Source organism: Prionailurus bengalensis, chromosome A1, assembly GCF_016509475.1.
Source record: "Prionailurus bengalensis isolate Pbe53 chromosome A1, Fcat_Pben_1.1_paternal_pri, whole genome shotgun sequence".
Classification (NCBI taxonomy): domain Eukaryota; kingdom Metazoa; phylum Chordata; class Mammalia; order Carnivora; family Felidae; genus Prionailurus; species Prionailurus bengalensis.
This window is the reverse complement of record NC_057343.1, coordinates 240,570,011-240,592,041: the sequence shown is the minus strand read 5'-3', so window position 1 is coordinate 240,592,041 and position 22,031 is coordinate 240,570,011. Positions and strand designations below refer to the sequence as shown.

At 56.0% G+C, this 22,031-nt stretch overlaps 1 protein-coding gene across 1 annotated transcript in view; it reads left to right on the top strand.

The window, feature by feature from the left end:
* AHRR (aryl-hydrocarbon receptor repressor) overlaps positions 1-19,796 on the top strand; it is an 85,312-nt gene extending 65,516 nt beyond the window's left edge. Inside the window, exons 6-11 of the mRNA XM_043602050.1 lie at positions 5,281-5,410; positions 6,765-6,880; positions 10,923-11,122; positions 14,668-14,729; positions 14,908-15,046; positions 15,919-19,796. Coding sequence (XP_043457985.1) covers positions 5,281-5,410; positions 6,765-6,880; positions 10,923-11,122; positions 14,668-14,729; positions 14,908-15,046; positions 15,919-16,972 — 1,701 coding nt within the window. The 3' untranslated portion in view covers positions 16,973-19,796. The remainder of the gene's footprint in view (positions 1-5,280; positions 5,411-6,764; positions 6,881-10,922; positions 11,123-14,667; positions 14,730-14,907; positions 15,047-15,918) is intronic.
* The last annotated feature ends 2,235 nt before the right edge of the window (positions 19,797-22,031 follow it).

Below are 22,031 nucleotides of genomic sequence, written 5' to 3'. Positions count from 1 at the left end.
TCTTCCACAGGGCAGCCGCTGGTGACAGCCGACCCTGTGGCCTGGACTGGCCCCTGCAGCACGTGCAGGTGTGGCTCCGGCAAGGACCCCACACACAGGGCCACCGCGTGGCAAGTGGACAAAATGCCGTGGGTGTGATCTCCAGGAGGTGCTTCCGGGGCTGCCCTGCACACCACGGGGACAAGCCTTGGCTCCGCTCTCTCTGAGCCTCCTTTTCTTCTTCCATGTGCAGGGCACGGGGCATTGGCACCTGGTGACACTCGGCGGTGGGGAGGCGTCCCCACCACGAGCCACGCCTCAGGGAGGTGGCCCGTGGTTCTTCTCCCACTGGCTGCTCCTGGCAGTGGGTGACAACTGGGCTCCATCACTGTGTCCTTGTGTGCACCTCCACCTCCTGAAGACATGCGGGGCAGGTGTTGGGGGATGTGAAGTGGGGGGAATGCATCACCCGCCCCAGACACATGAGCACCTGGATGGCCAGCTGAGGCCCTTCCTCCCCTCTTTAGCCCTCCCACGTGTGCTCTCAAGGTTGCTGTGCTCGCACAGCTCTCTGGCCTCGGGGCCCCCTCGTGCAGCTTGGAGCTCAGGGACCCACAGATGGCCAGCACCAGGCTGCGGACACGACGTGATTCCAGCCCCCAAATGGCAAACTCTCTTTGTCCCCTCGATTGCGTGTGCGGGGTCTGATTCTAGAAAAACGTGGTCTGGGCTGCCTTTTCCATGCTCAGAACTCAACTTCAGTCCCTATCACTGTCTGCTGAGTTGCCCTGCAAATTCTCCAGACACACCCAGAACTGCCTACCTTTAGCCATAATCCGGGAGGTGGCTTTGGTGATGTGCAAGTGTCCTGAGGCGAGGCTTTGGTCCCAGGTCTGAACGTGCTCACTAGAGTCCGTTTTTTGGAGCTTGGTTATTCTGCAAGTGCTGGATGTAAAATAAAATTTTGCCTTCTATTATAAAGAAATTGTTTCCAAATGCCATTAAATCAGGCATTGCCTCTATTTATGTAAAACATGTTGAGAAAATATCAGAACAGTTTTGTGCTGTCGTGAGCTCCTTGTGCAAAATACTTAACAGAAGTCAGGAACCAATTATTTCAGTATCTTCAGGTTCAGCAGTCATTTTAATGAACAGCTAGGTTTTAGATGCATGTTTTAGTTGCCGTTGACATTTATTGATTCAAGAAGGGGTCCATTCTCCCCCAGGCTGGCAGCTGGGGGAGAGCTGTCCCCGTTTGAACCAGGGCAAGGGTGTGGGCGCAGTTGGGAATCCCACAGGCTAGGTAACAGGTGCGTGTGCAATTTGCACAAAAGGATGAGGGCTGCGGGGATGGGGCTGTAAAAACTGGTCATGACTTTATTCTTAACTCCAGAAACGGTAGTTTAGAGCTAAAATAAGGCTGGCTTTAGTTGACCAAAGCTGTGTCTGTTTTTCCACATTTTTTTTTTTTGAGAGAGAGAGAGAGAGAAAGAGAGAGAGAGCGCATGTGCAGAAGCACATGCATGCATGTGCGGGGGCGGGGGGGGTGGCAGCGGGGCAGAGAGAGAATCCCAGGCAGGCTCCGCACTGTCAGTGTAGAGCCCGATGTGGGGCTTGAACTCAAGAACCACAAGATCGTGACCTGAGCCAAAATCAAGAGTCAGACGCTTAACCGACTGAGCCACCCAGGCGTCCCTGTTTATACATTATTTGAATAATTATTCTACTGATCTCTCCACCACTTGTCACTGACCCCGCTTTATAGGGATCAGACTCCGGGAGATTAAGGGAGACTAAGACCAGTCAGATATGTCACAGTAGTTATTATACCTTTGTTGCCCAACCTAGAAAGTGTCCACATTGGCTATGTCTTTCAATTTGCCTGAGTCAGAAACGTCTCTTCCGGTTTTATCATGCCCTCGCCATTGGTCTCTCTCTTGTTTTGGTTAAGCCACAGAGCCCCTCTTCCATGTTAATCCCACACATCCTTTCCATTAATTAACTCAGGTGTGGGGAGACATGAACAGGGCGTCCAAGGACGCAACCTTCTGGGATTCTACAAAGCGTGGGGTCACCCACCAAAGCTCGCGAGAGAATGACCGAAAGACAGTGCCTGTTACAAACTTCCCATGGGAACTACGACTGCCCGGTGCTCGGAGGTCAGCAGCCTTTTACATTCATCAGACTGTAGAGGGGAAGCTGCCATCCATTTGCAGCAGGAGGAAGAATACAGAATTCGCAGTAATGAGTCAACGAAGTGGTATTTAGTATCTCACACAGAAAATATAAAACATTATTTACAGAAATTAAAGAACCAGATAAACAGAACTACGTGCCATATCCATGAATCAGAGGACTCCAATTATCATTATAAAGATGTCAGATCATGTTACAGAGGTAATGACATTATCATGAAAATTAAGCAGCTCTTCTAGGTAGAGATAGACGAGCTTTTGGGAATGCAGAAAGTTGGGAGTCTCCAGGGCCAGGGGGCAGCAGCAGTGATTACTGGGACTTACACACCGGACATGAGACTTCCTGTAGGACCCAGTTGCTAGATGAACAGACCCCAAGACAGAACTGGAAGCTCACAGCAGGCACGTGTGCACGAGTGTGGGATTTACAATGAAGGGGGCGCTGTCCCGTGGTGGGGAAATAGCCATCTTGCCAACAAACAGAGCTGGGTAAACTGGATTTACATGGGAAAGAAATGAATCCTGGGGGCGTTTGGGGGGTCCAGCCAGTTAAGCATTTGACTCTTGATTTTGGCTCAGGTCATGATCTCACGGTTCATGAATTTGAGCCCCACATTGGGCTCTGTGCTGTCAGATGGAGACTGGTTGGGGTTCTCTCTCTCTCTCTCTCTCTCTGCCCCTCCTCTGCTTGTGCTTTCTCTCTCTCTCTCTCTCTCTCTCTCGAATAAATGCATTTTAAAAAACTTAAAGAGAGCTTGATCCTAGCTCTTACCTCATAGCATGCACAATAAATAAATGGCAGAAGTTTCTAGAAGCTTCAGGACCCAGTTAGGAGATGGGTGAGGATGATGAGGGCAAGACCCCACCCATGAGGAGACAGACAGATGAACTGGCCGTGTGAGGTCCACTAAGAGAACAGAAAGGCAGGCCAGGGAGTAGTGGCTCTGGCATCACAGCCCACGCAGTAGAGGACCCATGTCCAGAGCAGATGAGGAACCCACAAATCAGCAAAACAGCTCAATGGAAATTTGAGAGAAGGACACAAACAGGCGACACGCACACTCCCACATGACACGCGTACATGTGCTCACACGCACACCTCAAGACCAAAAACGTGAGAAGATGCACAATTTCATCGGCTCACAACGCACGGGTGAAGACCACGGTGCGGAACCGTGGCAGCCGCCACAGCGGCTCGGATGAAGAGGGCTGGGGACGCCTCGCGTCGGCCGCAATGTCAAGCGACTGCGCTGGCACGCACCGCCACAGTGGCGTGTGGATCTGTGCCCTCACTCTGGAAGGGCGCTTGGTGCCATCCGCTAATGCTGGCCCTCTGCCACCCCTGACCCAGGAACCCCACCCCTGGGCGTGACTCGCTCAGACACAGCAGCGGCGTGTGGAATCAGGTGGAGACACTCACCCCACGGACGCGAGAAACTGGCGCCACACACGCGGCGTGGGAGAACGTTACAATTGTGATGTGCAACCACAGAGGACGGACACTAAGAACAGCATTCCGTTTACGAACATAACCGGCCTACGGTGTGGGCAGTCTGTGCCATGACCGCCCCGGGGGGTGGAGGGAAGGGGCTCTGGGAAGCTGTTGTGTCCTGTTTCCTGATCTGGGAACTCACGCATCCACTGTATGCATATGATGTGGGCACTTTTCAGCCAAGTGTTATGCTGAATCACACTTTATTCAGAAAGCATCCTATGGGAAGGGCACGCGCGATCACAGGGCCACCAGATGAGGTGGGAGCTGGCAGGTGAGTGGAAGCCATCAGGTCTTGAGCTGGAGGGAAAGCCTGGTGCCCTCGCCTCCACCAGGAGTTGGTCTCTGCCTGTTGGCCTGACGTTCACACCCAGAGCCTCTGACGTGGCCAACCATGACCAGGGACAGCAAGCATTCTGGCCTGTGAGCACTTGTTTGTCTGAAGACATCTCTTTGGACGAAGGAGTGCGTAGGTAATTGTAGTGCAGCCTTCGAGTTACGGTCGTGTTCCTTTTCTGCTTTCCTGAGGTTGTTTGACCCGTAGGGATCCAGTGAGCCTTAGCCATGCAGCTATGGGCAAGAGTAGGGCCCCTTGAACAGACAGCGGGTCTCATCCATCTGGGTGAGTATACTGGTTACTTTCTGAAAAAGTAGCCTCGTTTCTGGACTTGATTCTTCAGGGACTTTCCCTCCGTCTAGTTTTCGTAATGATCCTGTTGAGAAATGATGCAAACTTAGAAGTGGCTCTTTCCAAAGAGGCCAAGGGCACCTGCCAGGTTATTCAGGTGTTGTTGGGCCAGGCTCTCCGTGCGGATAATGAGTGAGGGAAGGTTAAGGGAAGGTCGCGGGGAGATGTGCATGGCCTTCATCATTTATCAACACACTCTGAATATGTCTGCTAACGGTCAAAATAGTCACGTTCCTGGGAAGCCAGTCTTCGTAGCCCACAGTTGTGGCCACTGTGCCCTGAAATGCAGCTTCCAAGTGTGGACCCGGTGCCTTCGAGGGCTAGCCTCTGTGTTCAGGGCTCAGGTAGGTGGGAGGACAGAGGAGCAGAAAGAGGGCTAGGGACCTGCAGGTCCTCGTGGTACCATGGATGGGAGCAGCGGCCAGGCACAGAGGAGCCAGGATGAAGGAAGTCCCTGGCCAGGAGGCCCGGCCGGGCTCTTGTGTGCTCTGATGGCTCCCAGTTCACCTGGCAGCTCCTGTCTCACCTTATGGCTCTGGTCTCACCTGGCGGTTCCCACCTCACTTCTTAAGGACACTTTCCTAATAAACTGTTGTGATATGACACAAAGTGTCCCCATGATAGACACACAGCTTGATGAGTTCTCCAGTCCTGGAGAAGAGTGGCTACCCTGGGCCAGGTGTTTGATCTCTGAGCCTCCTGCTCTGCCCTCAAGGGCACTGCCTGGTGGATGAGTGGGGGGCTGCGGGCGGGTGGGGGGCCTGGCATTCCAGGCTGGACACCTATGTCCTCCCAGGGAGGAAGTGTCCTCCAGCCAGAGGCCTGCCTTTCCTGTGAGACTTCTCTTCACAGCTGTGGCTGAGACAGCTCTTCAATGACTAATCACTGGAATAAAGCAGGTTGGAACCGTTGTTGCAATATTGCAGACGGACGTGATGCACCAGAACATCTATGACTATATCCACGTGGACGACCGCCAGGACTTCTGCCGGCAGCTGCACTGGGCCATGGACCCTCCCCAGGCGGTGTTCGGGCAGCCCCTGCACTCAGACACAGGTGGGTCTTCGGGTCCCCAGTGAGCCTGAGACTTGGGGCCGTTCCTGGAAAGGTGTGGGCGCCTCCGGAGAACTGACCACCATCTGTTCTCGTCCTGCTTCGCCTTCCTTGGGAGACCCCCCCACTCCGAATCCTCCTCCCCTCTCCAGCCCCCCCTCCCGCACCCTCCTCCTCTCTCCACACCCCCTCCCACACCCTCCTCCCCTCTCCAGCTCCCCCTCCCTCACCCTCCTCCCCTCTCCAGGCCACCCAGCACCCTCCTCCTCTCTCCGCACCCCCCTCCCACACCCTCCTCCCCTCTCCAGGGCTGCCCCTCCGGCACCCTCCTCCCCTCTCCAGCCCCCCCTCCGGCACCCTCCTCCCCTCTCCAGTCCCCCATCCCGAACCCTCCTCCCCTCTCCAGCCCCCCCCCCCACCGCACCCTCCTCCCCTCTCCAGGGCCACCCCTCCCGCATCCTCCACACCTGAGGAAATGAGGCAGTGCTTGTCTGTCACCTGGCAAGCTCCCCTCTGGAAATCCTAGGCCCAAGTCAGATTTACCTGTAAAAAATCCTGTTCAGAGACACTGCCCCTTGTGGGCAAGTGTTTCCTCCTGACCGTGGCCCCTGACCCATCACGACCGGGCCAGCTCCCCTAGAGGTCGTGGAGCAGACAGGAGGCCAGGGGAAGGGGTGGCGTCCACGGGGGTCGCCGCTCTTCCACACACTCCCCCAGAAGTTGTAAACGACTCAAGAAAAGCTTCCGCCACAACCTCAGACAACAGCAAGATTTACCCCACAAAGCTGAGTGAAAACAAAAAAACCCAGGTGCCAACACAGTATCATTTTATAAAGCTCAAAACACACGACAGCTGACCCCCAGTCACCCCTGCAGTCGTACTGAAGGGATGTTTCTAGGGACAAAGGACAAGGAAGACCAGCTCGGTCAGAGTGGCTGTGTCTGCGAGGAGGAGGTGGGGAGACAGCGGGATGCCAGTGGTGCTCAGGGGAGCACCCGTGCACCTGTGTGTGCTTGCAAGGGGGTGGGGGTGGGCATTTGTGTGGACGGGGTGGGCGTGTGGGGATGCCTGGCGGGCAGGTGTGTGTGTGTGTGTGTATGTGTGGCGAGATGTGTGAGCCCGGGTGTGGGTGTAGGAGGCAGGCTGTGGGTGTGTAAAGTGAGCTGTGAGTGTGAAGCAGGGTGTGTGCGCGCGCACACGGCAAGGTGGGCAGGCGTGTGTGCGCGTGCAGGGGGGAGCGCGTGTGCACGCCGCGGTGCTGTCAGTCTGTGTTTACGGTCTCTCGGTCTCTCTCCTCCTCCCCCCACCCCCGCGCCCTCCCCCCCACCCCTCACCCCCGCACCGGTGCCCGCGCAGAGGACGCGGTGCTGGGGCGGCTGCTCCGGGCGCAGGAGGCGGACTTCTCGGCCTTCCTGACGCGCTGCTTCGTGTGCCGCGTGCGCTGCCTGCTGGACAGCACCTCGGGCTTCCTGGTGAGTCGCGCCCCCTGGCGCCCCGAGGCGCACGTGCGGGGTGGGGGAAGCGGAGGGGGCGCGCGGGCACGCGGATCCGGGGGTGGGGGCGGCGGGGGGTGCACGCGGACCCTGGGGGAGGGGGGTGGCGAGCGGCGCACGAGGACCGGGGCGGGACCGGCGGCCGGGAGGAAGCCTCCAGACTCCGATCTGGGCTTTACTGGCTTGGTCGCGCCTTCCCTGAAACCCCCTTAGCAGCGTGTCGTCAGCACACCCCGCAACCTGGCGCGAGCCCCCACTTCGGCCCGGGCTTGCCGTTTTCACCTCTTCTCTTTCAAGTAGAGGCTTGGGGTGTCCGTTTCCGTTGCTCTTCGGGCTCCTCGGCCAAGGGCTGAGAGGGGGGCCGCGGACGTCCTCCTTGGGGCTGGCACAGCGGACCCTCGCCCACCCAGACCTCTGCCCACCCCGCACCCCCGCAGCTGTGCTCCACAGAGCGTCTCCCCCGCCCCCGCTGCAGCACCTCCCAGCCGGCTCTACGCAGCCTCCTGGGGTTCGCGCTCCCAGCAGTCCCAGCGTCCCCACCCTCCGCAGCAGCTCAACACCATGACCTCTGACCCCAGGACCCCCTCCCCCTCCAGCTCCCCCCACTCCCGTGTCCTTCGGCCATCAGCGCCCTGGGCAGGGCCCTCGGATGTGTGCGGAGCTGCCCCCACCCGCATGACGGCGTGCCCTCCTCCCCAGCCTCCACCCTTGGACTGTGGGCCCCTCGGGGTTCTATCTCCCCACCTGGGCGGTGGTCCCCAGGAGAGATGCGCCTCCAGTGATCCGCAGGGCTGGGCTGGGGGTTTCCAGAGGGGCTCAGCCTGTATTGGAGGCAAGGCGAGCAGAGGACAGTGGGCGTTCCTCCGAATTGGGTTCCAAATGGCTCTGAAAAGGGGGAGCCCTGGAGAGGCACCCACAGACCAGCGGGAGCCCACACCGGTCGTCAGCAGTCAACAGCAGCTCTTGGGTGTCCTGCCTGCTGGCTTGTCCCACCTCGTTTGGGCTCCTCTCCATTGTGTTCACACCGGCCGTGTGCACCACAGTGTAGACCGCGAGCCCCCGAGGTTCCTCGCTGCTTTCTGAGGGGCCCCCCGGAGATGCACGCCCTAGCGGTTCCACATCTGAGTGGTCTGTGGGTGCCGGGCTGAGGAGCAGACTCTTGAGATCAGAGACCCACTGACTGCATAGCCCCACCACAGGCTAGGCTCAGCCGGGGAGACAGTATTTTCCATCAACCCTCTCCTCTTGGCTGGTCTTTATGCATTAACAATTTTTTTTTAAAATAAAAACATTGCTCGTACATGACACAGATTTAATCATTTCAGAAGAGCAGAAGAAATAAAAATGTCCCTCCCTTGCACACCCAGGCCCCTTCCCAGATGTCGGCACCCCAGTAATGTCCTTCCTGAAGCTCTTCTTGCCCAGCCTCCCCAACTTTCTGCTCCGCCCTGGCCAGCGAGAGTGAGTTGAACTTGGGGTGGTCTTGGGGACTCTCCCCAAGACTCAGGACCCCCTCTGCCTTCACATGTGCTTCTCCGGGAGCCTCACCTGGCTGACCCCTCTCCAGGTTGGAGGCCTCACCCAAGATGCTGCCCTCCCAGGGTCCCACATCACCCATTCTGGGAACCCACCCTGCCAGGTGGTTGTGCATTTACCCAGAGGGATGACAGCTGAGGGAATCACTCCATCCAGGCTGCCTCCCAGTGGCCATGTGTCATTTGTGGCAATATTTTGGCCTCAGTCATCCGCTACTGCGATGGCGGCTTCACGCTCCCTGGGCTTATTTCCCTGATCCACGGGGATAGTGAAGAAGGTTGCTGGTGGGTGACAGTGGGAATGTTTCTGGAACCAGCTCTGAGGACCCAGGACAGGCCCAGCCCTACAGCAGATGCATCCCACACGACTGCACATTTCTGCAGGCCTTTTCACTCCACCGGGACCTTCACAAGAGAAGCAGCTTTTTATTTGCAACATGGTCCCAAGTCTGCTACTACCAGGCGTACACATAATGGCTTATGTTTTATTTAGGTGATTGGTTGAGCATGAAGTCTTTTATTTTGATAATATTTTGTTCTATCTATTGGCTGATAAGGAATGTTCACTTTTTAAAATTGGATAACCAATTCCTAGTAAATTGGAAATTCTTATTTCCAGATGACATAACACTGGAGGTATTTTACTAGACAATCATGCATAAATTAAAATGTAGATTAAAAAAGAGGGCGCCTGGGTGGCTCAGTCAGTTAAGCCTTTGACTTCGGCTTAGGTCATGATCTCGTGGTTTATGGGTTAAAGCCCTGCATCGGGCTCTGTGCTGACAGCTCAGAGCCTGTAGCCTGCTTCAGATTCTGTGTCTCCCTCTCTCTCTGCCCCTCCTCCTTCACGGTCTGTCTCTCTCTCCTTCAAAAATAAATAAACATCAAAAAAATTTTTTAATAAAATACAGGTTAAAATGAAACTGTAAAACGATGCACTGAATAGAGGAAACAACCCAAAGACACTTATCTGAAAAAAGTTCCATTATATTAATTTGTGAAACTCATTTCTGCGCACACTGGAAACGCCTCAGGCATTTACAAGGAATGCACTGAGAACAGGGGAGCGGGCATGACTTAGGGCTCTTCCCGGCACTCCCTTGTGACTCTCTGGAAGCCACTCTGTTTCCGCTGGCTAAGACTGCCCGTGAGAACCCAGTGTTACAACATCAGAAATTTGGAGGTCTAGTTGATATTTAGTTGGTAGCTTGAAATCAGCCGTGATGGGAATATTTCTACCAAAGAAATTGGCAAACATAACAAATCAGGGCTTTTTTTTTTTCCCTCTGGTGGGCTGGATGTTGAACACAACTGCCTTGAATCCTCCACACCAAGCACATGACTAGCAAGCAGTGGGTGCTTTGCAAATGTTTGTTCATGTAGTGAATCCATAGATGGATGGAAGATGGGAAGATGGGGGGATGGATGGTGAAAATGGATTGATGGAGGGATAGAGGGGTGGATGGATGGATGGATGGGTGGTAGATGGATGATGGATGGATGGATGGTGGATGGATGGATGGATGGATGGATGGTGGATGATGGATGGGTGGATGGATGGATGGATGGTGGATGGATGGATGGATGAGGGGGTGGATGAGGGGAGGGATGAGGAGAGGGTGGAAGGACAGGGGAGAAAAGGACACATTGTGGGGTTGTTTTAATGTTTATTTACTTTGAAAGAGAGAGAGAATGATCAGGGGAGGGACAGAGGTAGAAGGAAAGAGAGAGAATCCCAAACAGGCTCCACACTCTACACAGAGCCTGACCCAGGGCTCGATCTCACAAACTGAGATCATGACCTGAGCCTAAATCAACAGTTGGACACTCAACCAATGGACTGAGCCACCCACGTGCCCTGTGGGGTCATTCCATCAGGAATGCCCTGAAGTCACTTAGTAACTTAGATTAGCTTTTCCACTGTAGAAGGATCTTTTATTTTCTTTTATCACAAACTCCTAAATTACTTGTTGGCGCTTTAACTCACGTCATATACTCTGGATAAAATGAACTTGTCCCCAAGCTTTATCATCATGAGTGAAGGAATGACAATTCTGAAATGGAGAGTCAAATCTGGAACAGCCCTCAGAGACTACCTCCTCCAGCAAATCCTGCCAGGGGTGGCTGACGGCTCTGCGATGGGCCAGTGGCATCTCACGCTGATGCACACGAGCGCCCAGAGTGTGAGGCTCAGCTCCCACACCCACACCCCCACGTACACATAAATGTGCACACGAGAACATGCTTTTCAGTTAAAGGAGATTATGGAGACTCCAGAGAAACTGTGACTTGTCCTGGAGGCCTGGGGATAGTCCACATGCCCAGGAGGCCAAGTGTGGAAGAACTGTTGGTTTGTGTCTCCTAAGTGGCTCAGGATAAGATTTTTCTCCGCATTTCTATTCCTGAGAATGTAAGTTCTGCATTCTCTGATGGTGTTGCTAGTGTGCTCTGTGACCACACCTCCGTTTCTGTCTTTAACACACCAGACAATGCAGTTTCAAGGAAAACTAAAATTCCTGTTTGGACAGAAGAGGAAGACTCCATCAGGGACAGTCCTGCCCCCTCGGCTGTCACTGTTCTGCATCGTGGTGCCCGTCCTCCTTCCTTCCGTGGCGGAGATGAAAATGAAGAGTGCGTTTCTGAGAGTGAAGCACAGGGTGGACGTCTCAGGCTCAGTGGACACGAAGTGAGTGAAAGTCCCTTAAAACACAGCCACGCTCACTGCTGCTGGCGGTTAAAACAAGAGCCTTGGCACTTGGAATCTTCTATTCTTTCTTCATTTCCGGCGAGCAATAACTTGAGAAGTTTGGTGGTTTTAAAGCTAGTACGTTATGTAGGAAAGAATGTGCAGAGGAAGTGCTTTCACACTAATATTTGCGAGTGGTGGTACCACATAGCGCCTGCACCACTGTGTCCCTGATCCCCCAGTTACGGCCTCGAAGCAGGTGCCCTGAGCGCTGGTCATCATGGGGTGGGAGGTGGGGGGCCGCAGCCTTCTCTCCTCTGCGCGGTCCCTCCGTCCACGCACAGGGCTTAGTGCAGGGACCGATGCGGGAGGCACCGGTGCCCAGGCAGTGGGGACACGGCTGCTGCTTCTGCCCAGCCGAGTTTTCTCGGCTTTTCAGTGCTAGAAAACACTCCACATCGAGTTTTCTAGGCGATTCACACCTCAACTTTGTGGAACAGACTAGGCCTGTGTTTTTTGGGTCAGTGTCCTGAGAGTGATTCAAAATGTGCGTCTGTGAATTGTGTTTTCCATACAGTATGAGTAAGACCAAGGGAGGGGGGTGGGGAGGCAGGGTGTCTGAGATCTGACTGTACCTGCTACAGATGCAACATGTCAGACCTCTGAGTCCCCAACCCACTTCTTTATCCCTCAGTGGCTGTCCCTAGAGTGGGGCTCAGCCAAGCCAGCAGCTCCCCGCTGCAGGGCTGCATCGACTAAGACCCACCAGGGCTTAGACCCAATCGCTTGGAGGAGGGCTGGGCTCTCAGGTTGAGTTACATCAAAGTAGTATAGCTTTCCAGCTGCAAAGACCCCTCTGCCAGGGCCACAGGGCACTCACCCCAGGAGGGAGGCTTGCTCAGCACCCTCCTCGCCAGCATGCTGTCACTGTGTGTTTTGCATCCTGCCTGTGACGCTGTACGTACTGGCCAGACCTCATCTCCTCCTCCAGGAAGCCCCTGTCCCCCCTCCTGTCTCCCACCAACAGGGAGAGCCTCAGCCTCAGATCCTGCCCCTTAACCCCGTTGGGCCCTTTTAGGAGGTAGGTGCACAGCCTATGGATTCTCCCCTCCCTTGCCCAAGAGTGTCTGGCTTCCTAGGTCCTGGTGCCTCCCCAGGGAAGGTATCAGTCCCTTAAAGCACTGCCTGATGGGGATGGGCCTGAGTGCAGAAGGGGGCTGGTCCAAACCCCTCAGCTCTCAGGTCTGTGATGGCCGATGAGGTTTAGTTCTGTGACAGCAGCATCTGACACGTTTGCTTGCCTCCCTCCGTGGGTCACTTTGGGTGCGGTGTGTGTGCCTCTGTCCTGGAAGCCACATCACCGGTGGGAACGCTGCCTCCACCAGGGTCCCCTTCTTAGTCCTGAGTCCTGTGGTCCTACTTACACGTCTGCTGACGTCCGGATGAAGAGTCTTTGGCCAAGCGTCTCCCCCACAACTGGGTCCCCTCCAGAAGAGTCCCAGGGCTCTGTGGCCCGTCTAGGGGATTCCTGCTTGCCTGCCCACGCAGCGCCAGGATGGCAGGTAGTGCCCAGGGGTCTTCTCTTTGTGACTCTCCCTCTTGTGGGTGTGAGGGTCCGTCCCTCTTCAGTGTCCACAAATAACCTTTGACTAATTCCAGTTGACCTTTAGATGGTGAGAAAATCTGACAGCAGCTGCAGTGGAAGGAGGGCCCCAATTCCGGGGAGGGGGGCTCAGAAGGCTCTCCCTTCTGCCCGTGTGGCATGGTCTGCCTTGGTCTGCAGGTCACGAGCCCCCACCTCCCTGCTGCTGGTCTCAGGTGCAGGGTCAGGGGGTGGCTTCCAGGAACAGAGCCACCCTGAGCAGTGGCCAGGCCAGCATGCTGAGACGGCAATTACTGGAACGTTTAAAAATAAACATATATGCCCTCTGAAAGATGCACCGTGTCCTAAACATGCCCTACCCAAGGGAGAAGACTAAAAGCAGGCGAGGGAGGAAGCAAGCTGACTCTTCAAGGTGCCAAACCCCAGAGGGTGCCGCCTGAGACTACCTGGGCCCGCAAGCAGAGGCCACCAGTCTCCACACCTGCTTTCTCCCTGTCCCTCCCCTCCGCTGCCAGCCCCTCACTCTGAAATACTCCCACCTTCATTTACCATCCCAGAGCTTTCTGTTTTTAGCCTTTTTTTGGTTTTTTGTTTTTTGTGGGGTTTTTTGGCTTGTCATAATTGAAACCCACACTGAGCTTCCTCTTTCCCATTTTTCCAGCCCTGAAACCAAGTAGAGGGAAATCTCACCCTCCCTTGGCTTTTCGCTCCTGGGGGCATGCAAGGAGGACTCCTACTGCCCCCTGGCGCCCGCGCCGGAAAGTGCAGGCTGATTACGCCAGAGCCCCTGCGGCGGGGAACGGGGGGGGGGGGGGGGGGGGGGGGGGGGGGGGGGGGGGGGGGGGGGGGGGGGGGGGGGGGCCTGTGGCTCACAAGTCACCCAGTGCTCCCGCAACTGGCATCAATTCACGAACTCACTAAAGTATTTGTCCTCCAAAGTCCTATTCAAGGGATTTAGCACTCATTTGTGAACATGCAGTGTGCCAAAGAATTTGTCACCAGATGCTCTTGTTTGCAGATGAGGGTGACAGTGTAGTCCCCGTCTCTGCTCCCCTGTCTCTGCTCCTCTGTCCCTGGTTCCCCGCCCCCCATCTCTGCTCCCCTGTCTCTGGTTCCCCCCCACCCGTCTCTGGTTCCCTCATCTCTGCTCCCCTGTCTCTGGTTCCCCAGTCTCTGCTCCCCAGTCTCTGCTCCCTGTCTCTGTTTCCCCTGTCTCTGCTCCCTCATCTCTGCTCCCCCATCTCTGCTCCCCACTCTGTGCTCCCGGTGTCTGCTCCCCCATTTCTGGTTCCTCATCTCTGCTCCCCCCCTCAGCTCCCCTGTCTCTGGTCCTTACAGCTATGGCCAGAGGATGGAGAGGGACCAGCATATAGGATAGGGATCTGTGGTTCTGAGGCCCATTGGCCTGGACTTGAGTCCAAGGCTGACATCTGCTAGAGAGGTGGCCTCAAGGAAGTCACTTTACACTTCTGAGGCTTGTTTTGTTCCTTTGAAAATAATGAAATAGCGTCTATGAGGCTGAGTTTGCTTAGAATCTAAGACGAGGAGCTCTGTGATTTGCGTGAGTGAGTGTGTGCTCACTGCCCTAGGAAAGACGGTTCCATAGTCACTGAGCGTGCGTGGTGAGTTAATGGAACACAATTAGTGGAAATCACAAAAATTGACTGTATTTTCATTCTGGTCCTGCGGAGAAAAACAAAAGCGCATTTTATGTGTAAGTCTATTTTCTGAAGCAATTTCTTTAGCCCTTTATTGGCTTGATGAGTGATGTGAATTGGAATCTGTAGCCACGGAGAGACTTCACAGTCTAGAAAGAACCGGAAAGTGTGAGTTATGACTGCGCCCCCTCCCAGGCGTGACAGCAGCACCGGGCACGGTGTTACTTCCTTCCGGCAGCAAAAACGCCATCTCCACGTATGTTGCTATTATCTGTTCTTCGCAGAGCAAAAGCCGCCTCGAGTCTGTGTGACCCAGCATCGCATGGAAAACCCCACTGCCTGGCAGGTACTTTCACGAACGCACCGTGTCACTGTTTTAAACGGGCGAAATGTGTCTGTGTCCCTCGGGGGCTCTCGCTGCCTCCTGATGCTGGGGTGCATTCCCGGGAGACGCCCCGGAGGGTGTGGGTGTCTGTGCTGAGCCACTCATGGTGACTGCCGTTCCCCCGTCTAAACCCTGACAGGGAGGGGCATTGGAGAAAACATTTCAGCGCTCAAGGCACAAGCGGATGCAGGCTGCTGGGCCCGGGTTCCAGCCAGAGCTCCATGTCCCTGCCTCAGGAGCAGCCCGGACCTCATTTCTGACCCCGAGGGGGCCGCCGGGTAAGTGGTGCTGTGGCCCAGCTGTGCGTGAAGGGAGCAAAGAGCCGCCGCCGTCTGCTGGTCTGGTGGCTTTGTTCATGACAGGCGAGCCTCGCCGTGAGGGAATGTGGCGCACAGGGGCACACCTGGGAGCTGTCCTCACATGTCTGAGGTGTGGCAGGGGACAGCAGGTGCTTCAGCCGGGGCTGTCACGACCTGTGCACTCACCCTCAACCTGAAGCCGGGACCGTGGGTGACCACCCTGTCCTCTGCCCTCACCTTCACTCAGAAACCCTCTTCACTCCCTCCTCCCATGGGCCCCCGCCCCAGCCCCCACCCCGACCAGGGGGTCTCCTCTTGGAGGACTGGCCTGGCTGTGTGGCTGCAGGGCTCCACCCGCTCCTCTGGGGCACCGTCTCCCCTGTCACAGCAGGTGCCAGCCCTGACACCGCAAGGCGTGGTGAGGTGGAGGCCTGCGTGCCAGCAGCAGGGTCTGGCTCACAGAAGCCGCTGGAGAGAGGGCATCTGTCTTCCTTACAGTTCGACGGGGCCCTCTGCGTCTGGGCTGGGTGGGTCTGACCCTTGACACAAGGCGTACGCCTCATCGAGGTGCCTCCCTAGGGCGGGGTGAGTGGCACACGCCCTCCCTGCTCCTGCCCGGCACCCCAGGTCATCCAAGAGGCCAGGGGAGGCTCATTACGGGAGGATGCCGGTGCCAGGGTCATAGGGCTGCTGGGTGGGCCGAAAGCAGGGGTGTGGCTGGGCCCCCGCACACTGCAGCCCTCGCAGGTTCAGCCAGTATCGTGCCAATTCAGTGCCTTCCCTTGGAGACCCCACCCAAGTCGGTGCGATGATCCTCATTCCTGCCCTGATGGGTCCTCTCCTCTCTGCAGGGACAGGGGAGGAGAGGAGCACGGGCGGGTGCCTGGCAGCACTCCCGGAGCCAGGGGGCGGAGGGAAAGACCTGCGTATAGTTGCTGCTTTGAGGCGCCTGGACCCGTGAGGCACCTGAACTGGATGACAGGGAAGCATGGTCCAGATGGTGGCACCAACGTGAAGCTGGGACCCAGTAAGAGTGACCCGTTCTCCACACACACCATGTCCCGTGGCTCCTGCGTGTCCTGCCCCGGTGTTCAGGGCACTGTCCATAGCAGTGGGGTTACTGCTTTCCGGAATTCACCCGGCTGTCACCCAGGAAGCCACTCTCCCAGTGCCTATGCCAGCCGCACGAGCAGAGCCTTGCAGGACGGCTGCAAGGGGCCCCCTCTGCCCAGCTGCCCCTTTCCCCAGGGGAGCCTGGACAATGGGCTCCCTCCGCCCAGAGGGCAGCATCTCGCAGCGGGGGGCTATTCCACCGAGGACGCCAAGTTTCGAGGGGGGCCGGTGCCCGCGGGAGCCCCGTGCAACCCCATGCTGTCACTTGATGTGCCCGTCAAGCTGGAGAACGACTCTGGGTCTGAGGATGCGGCAGACGGCTACCTCGTGTCCCCAGGCCAGGTGTGGCTGGGAGCCGGTGGTGTGGCCAAGAGACAGCTGGTCACTTTCCCTACCAGGATACACCTGAAGACAGAGTCAGACTCCAGACCCCACCTGTATGCTCCGCACCTGGGGCACAGCATGCTGGGGGCTCACCTGAGCGGCAGGGCTCCACTCAGACCCGGCAAGGAGCCGGCGCCCTTACGCCCCGCACACTGTGCCTGCCTGCAGCATGTGCGTGGCCTTCCCGAGCCAGATCCTCCCCGCCACCTCTGTGCACACGGTCACCAGCCCCCTACACTGGGCTGTGACTGCAGAGCTCCCGGCACCACACCCGTTGTCAAGCGCGAGCCCCTGGACTCACCCCCATGGGCAAGCCACAGCCAGGGTGGGGTGCCCGGCATGTTCCCCAGGAGTGCCTTGCCAACACTGATGCCCCCCAAAGCCCCCGAGTGTGCTTTCCTGCCGTAGGGCGGGTGTTTCTAAAAGCTAGCCTCTTCCGCACGCCCAGACTTACCCTCAGCTGCGATGGCAGGTGGGGGGTCAGAGCCGTTCCGCAAAGCTGCACGAGTCCAGGCCTCCTTAGGTGTGGGCAGCGTGTGCAATAGCATATTGCGTACTTTGTAAAATGTCACGCAAGTCCTTCAATGCCAAGTGGTGTTAAGTCTGTTCACAATTTTCCAGAAAGTGGCCAGAGTGAGACATGTCAGCCTGGCAGGGCACACCCCTCTCTCCAGGACGCAGTGGGCACCTGGCCAGTCACGCGGTGTGGTCTCCCGCGATCCCCATGCTCACCTCCCAGCTCCGCCTGCGCCGTGGAGGCGGGTCGACGCCTCCACGGAGTGGACTGAAGAGAGCAGCCACACCCTGGGTACAAATTAGGGATATAATCTTTTGAGCCACAGGTGACCATGCCCGCATTCACGGAAGGAATCTGGAAGGTTCCAGGCAAAAGAGCCTGTCTGCACCAGGTCCTGCCCTCACTACTACACGCAGCACGTGCTCCTCGACCTCACGGTGGAGGTTGAGGCCACACCCAGAGTGGAAATTGACAGGATGATATCCTGTTCCTTCTGGAAGTCTCTGGGATTTTTAATGGGCCTCTGAAGATGGTTTATGCTAATCTGTCTCCAGTACATTGTGTAATTTCGAGTTTACAGAGTCTGGGTTTGGAAGCAGAGAGAAGGACGAAACGTAGAGAAAAGAGGTAAAAAAAAGTCAAGTTGTCCATGGAGGCTGTGTTGCTGGCTGTATACAGGTTTTCAAATGGGGATTCCAACCACCACCTCAGGAAGAATCACTAGAGACAAGACAGAAATTGTTTTCTAGAACTGTACACCCACACATCCCAACTGTAGGATCCCCAGACACAACGTTGTGAATCAGAAAGTGGAGTCCCAGTCACCCCACGGTCACCACCAGAGATGGGCCCCCTCCGCGCCCCGCCAGTGCCATCAGCGAGGGGTGTGCCATCAGGGTATGAAGGTCTCCACCGAGCCCGCTTGTACCGTGGTGGACGCACACCTGCTCCTCAGGGACAAGGGCATCTGTTCCTAAAGTCACCCCCAAGTCACCCCCATCTGGGAGCCTCAGGAGGTGGTGGGAGCCTCCAAGCAGGGACTTGCTGCTCCGCCATCGGTACATTCTACCCTTCAGTGTGGGGCCTTCTTCTCCATCACCTAGGGCTTTGGGGTATCAATGTTCAGCTGGGCTAATGCTGAAGCCTTGTTAGAACTCGGGGTTTAGCTGGCAGGACCCTTAGACACACCCTGGGGCACCGGTGCGCCTGTTGCCAGCTTTGTGGAGGGTCCCCCATGCGGGATGCTGGGAGCTGAGGGCTTCTTCCTGGGGCTGACACGGGAGGTCACCCACTGGAGCCCAGGGTGTGGAGTGGTCAATGCGTGGCCCTCTGGGACACACAAGGCCAGCCCAGCAGCCTCTCCTCACCCACTGAGGCCTTGCAAAGGGTGACACTGGTGCTGTGCTATCTTCACTTCTGCTGCCGGAGTCTCCCCTGACCATTACGATGGTGGCACAACCACCCAGGGACACCTGGGGACCTCTGGCTGGCCCCAGGCCCTCCTCACCCGGTTCTGCTGCAGGGCACAAACGCCTGTGCTCTCTGGGCGTCTGGAGACTTACTCCCTGAGACCTGGGGTGGAGTTGCAGAATCTTCTTCCTTCTTTCCTAGTCAAACCCAGAGCCCAGGTCCTGGCCCTCTGTCAGATGTGACTGTGCACCTATCTGGGGTCCCCATCTGTGAGGTCACTGACCCTCTCACTTCATCAATGGAGAGGCCACACCCCAGGCCCAGGCTGGCTGCCTGGGGCCATGTCCTGCGATGCACTAGGGCTCCCCCATGTCAGGATGCAGTAGACACACATGTAGCAGGTACCTCAGAAAACACAGGACTGAAAAGGTGGAATTCAGAGACATCATGGCATGCTTGCACATTGTAGCCAGGCCCCAGCATAACCAAAGAGGAGCGGCAGGTGAGAGCCTCAGGCGAGACGCCGCCCTGAAGCAAGTCACGCCTGTCCCCGAGGGCCGTGGCACCCACGCCACCCCCTCCCCACAAGCGGTCAGCTCGCAGGTGGACAGGTCCTGCTTTGTTGACAGAGAGTCTGGCCCCTGGAAGTTAGCTCTGCAGGTCTTGTGTTCTGGAGACGCCCATCCTACACCCGGGGCCTTGAACTCAACGGGCCCAGGTCCCCTCCTGAGATGCCCCTCATACACCCGGGGCCCTTGAACGCTCTGGGCCCAGGTCCCCTCCTCTCCTGGGTCAACACCAGCAGAACGACCCTGAGTCAGCACTTTCGTTATTTCACAGCCACACCCTTCCTGAAACATCATGTGGGAAGATGATGGCATGTAGGAGGTGCAGATGTGGTCACTTCCTCTTTAAATGTCATTACCAGTACCAATTACAGGGTTAGGGTTTTCTGTGTCTTGTAGCTTTTGCTTATGTAGCTGAAAACATATGAAAATCAAATGTAACATGAGAATGGATGGACAGGAGGAGATGAACACAAATTGTATATTTTTATAGTTTCTACTGGAGGAGAAAAGTTTTTAATATCTAGACTGACTTGCTGAATTTTTTAAAATGGAAATATTATACTGTAACTTTTTATACTGTTTTCTCGGTGCCTTTAGAAACAGCTTTCAAATATATTCCTGATAGTATGGTTTGTATTCAATATGCAATATTGATATAAAATAAATCACGTTAGTTCATGTTTACCACAAACAGAAATGTCTACTTGATTTTCCAGATGAAGTAACTATTTCCTTCGGTGTGTTGATTCATTTCATTCTAAGACAGTCCTTTACCGCTGGATAAAAGGCAAAAATAAAATGCTGGGGCCCAAAGATGCAGGCAGGAGGCTGAGCGCTTGGCCCTGCGTGCTGTGGCCTCAGCAGAGCTCCCTCCCTCCACCCACCAGCCCCCTCTTACCCATCGTTGAGGGGTGGGGGACCCTCCCAGATGCCTTTAGGGTCCCCCAGACTTGACCTGTCCTGAGGGAGCAGACACCTGGCCCCCGTGAGTGTGTGCATGTGTGTGCGTGTGCAGGTTTGTGATTAGGATGCTGCAGGCCCGGTGAAGGGCCATAAAGTCACTGCACTCACGTGGAGAAAGGGGCTGGGGAGCTCTGTGCAGCCTCTTTGTTCGGGGCACTGGTCCCGTCCCCATGGCCGCAGAGCAGGTCTCGAGTATGAAGTCTGAGGGACATCAGTCCACAAGCCCCCACCAGCCCCCACCAGGCCTCTTGTCGCTGCGACACTTGGCATCACTGGGCACACTGGTTTTGTCCACCTGGGGGCAGAATGGTAGGTAGTTGTTTTTTGTGGGTTTTTTTTTTTAAATGTTTGTATTTATTTTTGAGACAGAGAGAGAGCATGAACAGGGGAGGAGCAGAGAAAGAGGGAGACCCAGAATCCCAAGCAGGCTCCAGGCTCTGAGCGGTCAGCACAAAGCCCGACGTGGGGCTTGAACTCGTCAACGGTGAGGTCATGACCTGAGCCGAAGTCGGATGCTTAACTGGCTGAGCCACCCAGGCGCCCTGGTTGGTAGTTGTGTTATGTCCACCAGTGGTGCTGTTGAGGTTCTGCTGAGTGCCAGGCCTGTGACAGTGCCGGGGACACAGCAAGGAAAGAAAGAGGTCGGTGTTGTGCTAGAGCTGACATCCCTGAGTGTGCACAGGGACAGGGTGCCGACACGTGACCACAGAACCAAGTTCTGCAAGGCAGAAGGACACGGGCACTGCACAGACTGGGGCAGGGTAGCCCAGGTGACCAAGGCCACACTGAGGGTCACAAGAACAGCAGCCTGCAGGGCTGGGGCTAGTCTGGGAGCCAGAGGGCAAGGAGTGGGTGGGACAAGGTCACAGAGGCCTGGGTGAGAGGGGACACAGCAGGGCCCATGTGGGAAGCACCCAGGGCTGCAGTCTGAGGCTCATGCGGGCTGCAGGGCATGAGGGGGCCTCAAGGCCTTCCTAAGGATACAGGGAGGCACCACTGGTCTGGCCTCCAGCCGGAAGTGCTGCTCGGGCCCCTTCCAGTCTCTCCTGCCCTCGTGTGCCCATCTGGTTGGTCTCTGCACATTCTCGTTATGTCAGGATAGCAGCGTCTCCTCAGCTACAGATTTTCTCTGTGGCTTGTCTTTTCATTTAGAGATTCTCTAAAATAGCATACAAGAGGTTAAAATTTTAATTGTCTTTTTCTTTATGGCTTATGCATTTAGCATCTTAAGAAATAACTGAGTGCCTCTGACATAAAGCCTACTTAGTCTGATATTATCTTGCCCCATCAACTTTCTATGGCCCTGACTACACGTCAAACCCCTGCACACTGACCATCCCGTTCCTTCCATGTTTGGCTGTTTTACAGTCCATTTACTTGTGCTCTGATAATTGGTATATTTGCATGTGTTTCTATTTCTTGTGTCTCTGATTACACAGGCCCTCTGGTATTTCTGGCCTTTCCTATGTCCCTAGGGGATTGCCTGTGTTTCCTGTGTTCCTTCCCCCGATTTGGGGGTTGGAAGTTACAACTCTGCTTCGGTGGCTATCGTTGACATGTGCTCTTAACGAGGTGTAAGTTAGAGCGAATCAAGGTCCCCGTTCTCCCAGAACAGACAAGGACCAGCTGCTGCACCCCACTCTGCACTCCTGCCAAGGCCAGGGTCTTTCCTACAAGCATCCTTGGGGCTGCTTCTGCCAAAAGGTTTCAGTGAGAGCTTCCAGGATGAGGAGGGGTCACTCCCAAGTGAAATGCAGGCCCGCAGCTATGAGCTCCTGGGTGGGGAGCGTCCCTGACTCAGGGTTCCCAGTACCTGGGAGAAACTGTTCTGGGGCTTTGTTGTTTGTTTGCCCCGTCCACTCTTGAGGCTGCACCCTTTGTCCAGACCCCACCTGTCCCACGTGGATGTGAAAGCCCACCCTGGGCATCAGGTCCCTCCCACCCCCACCTGTCCTTGCCCTAGGGCAGTCGCCCATCATGCTTTCCTGAGCTTGCTTGGGCTCACCTG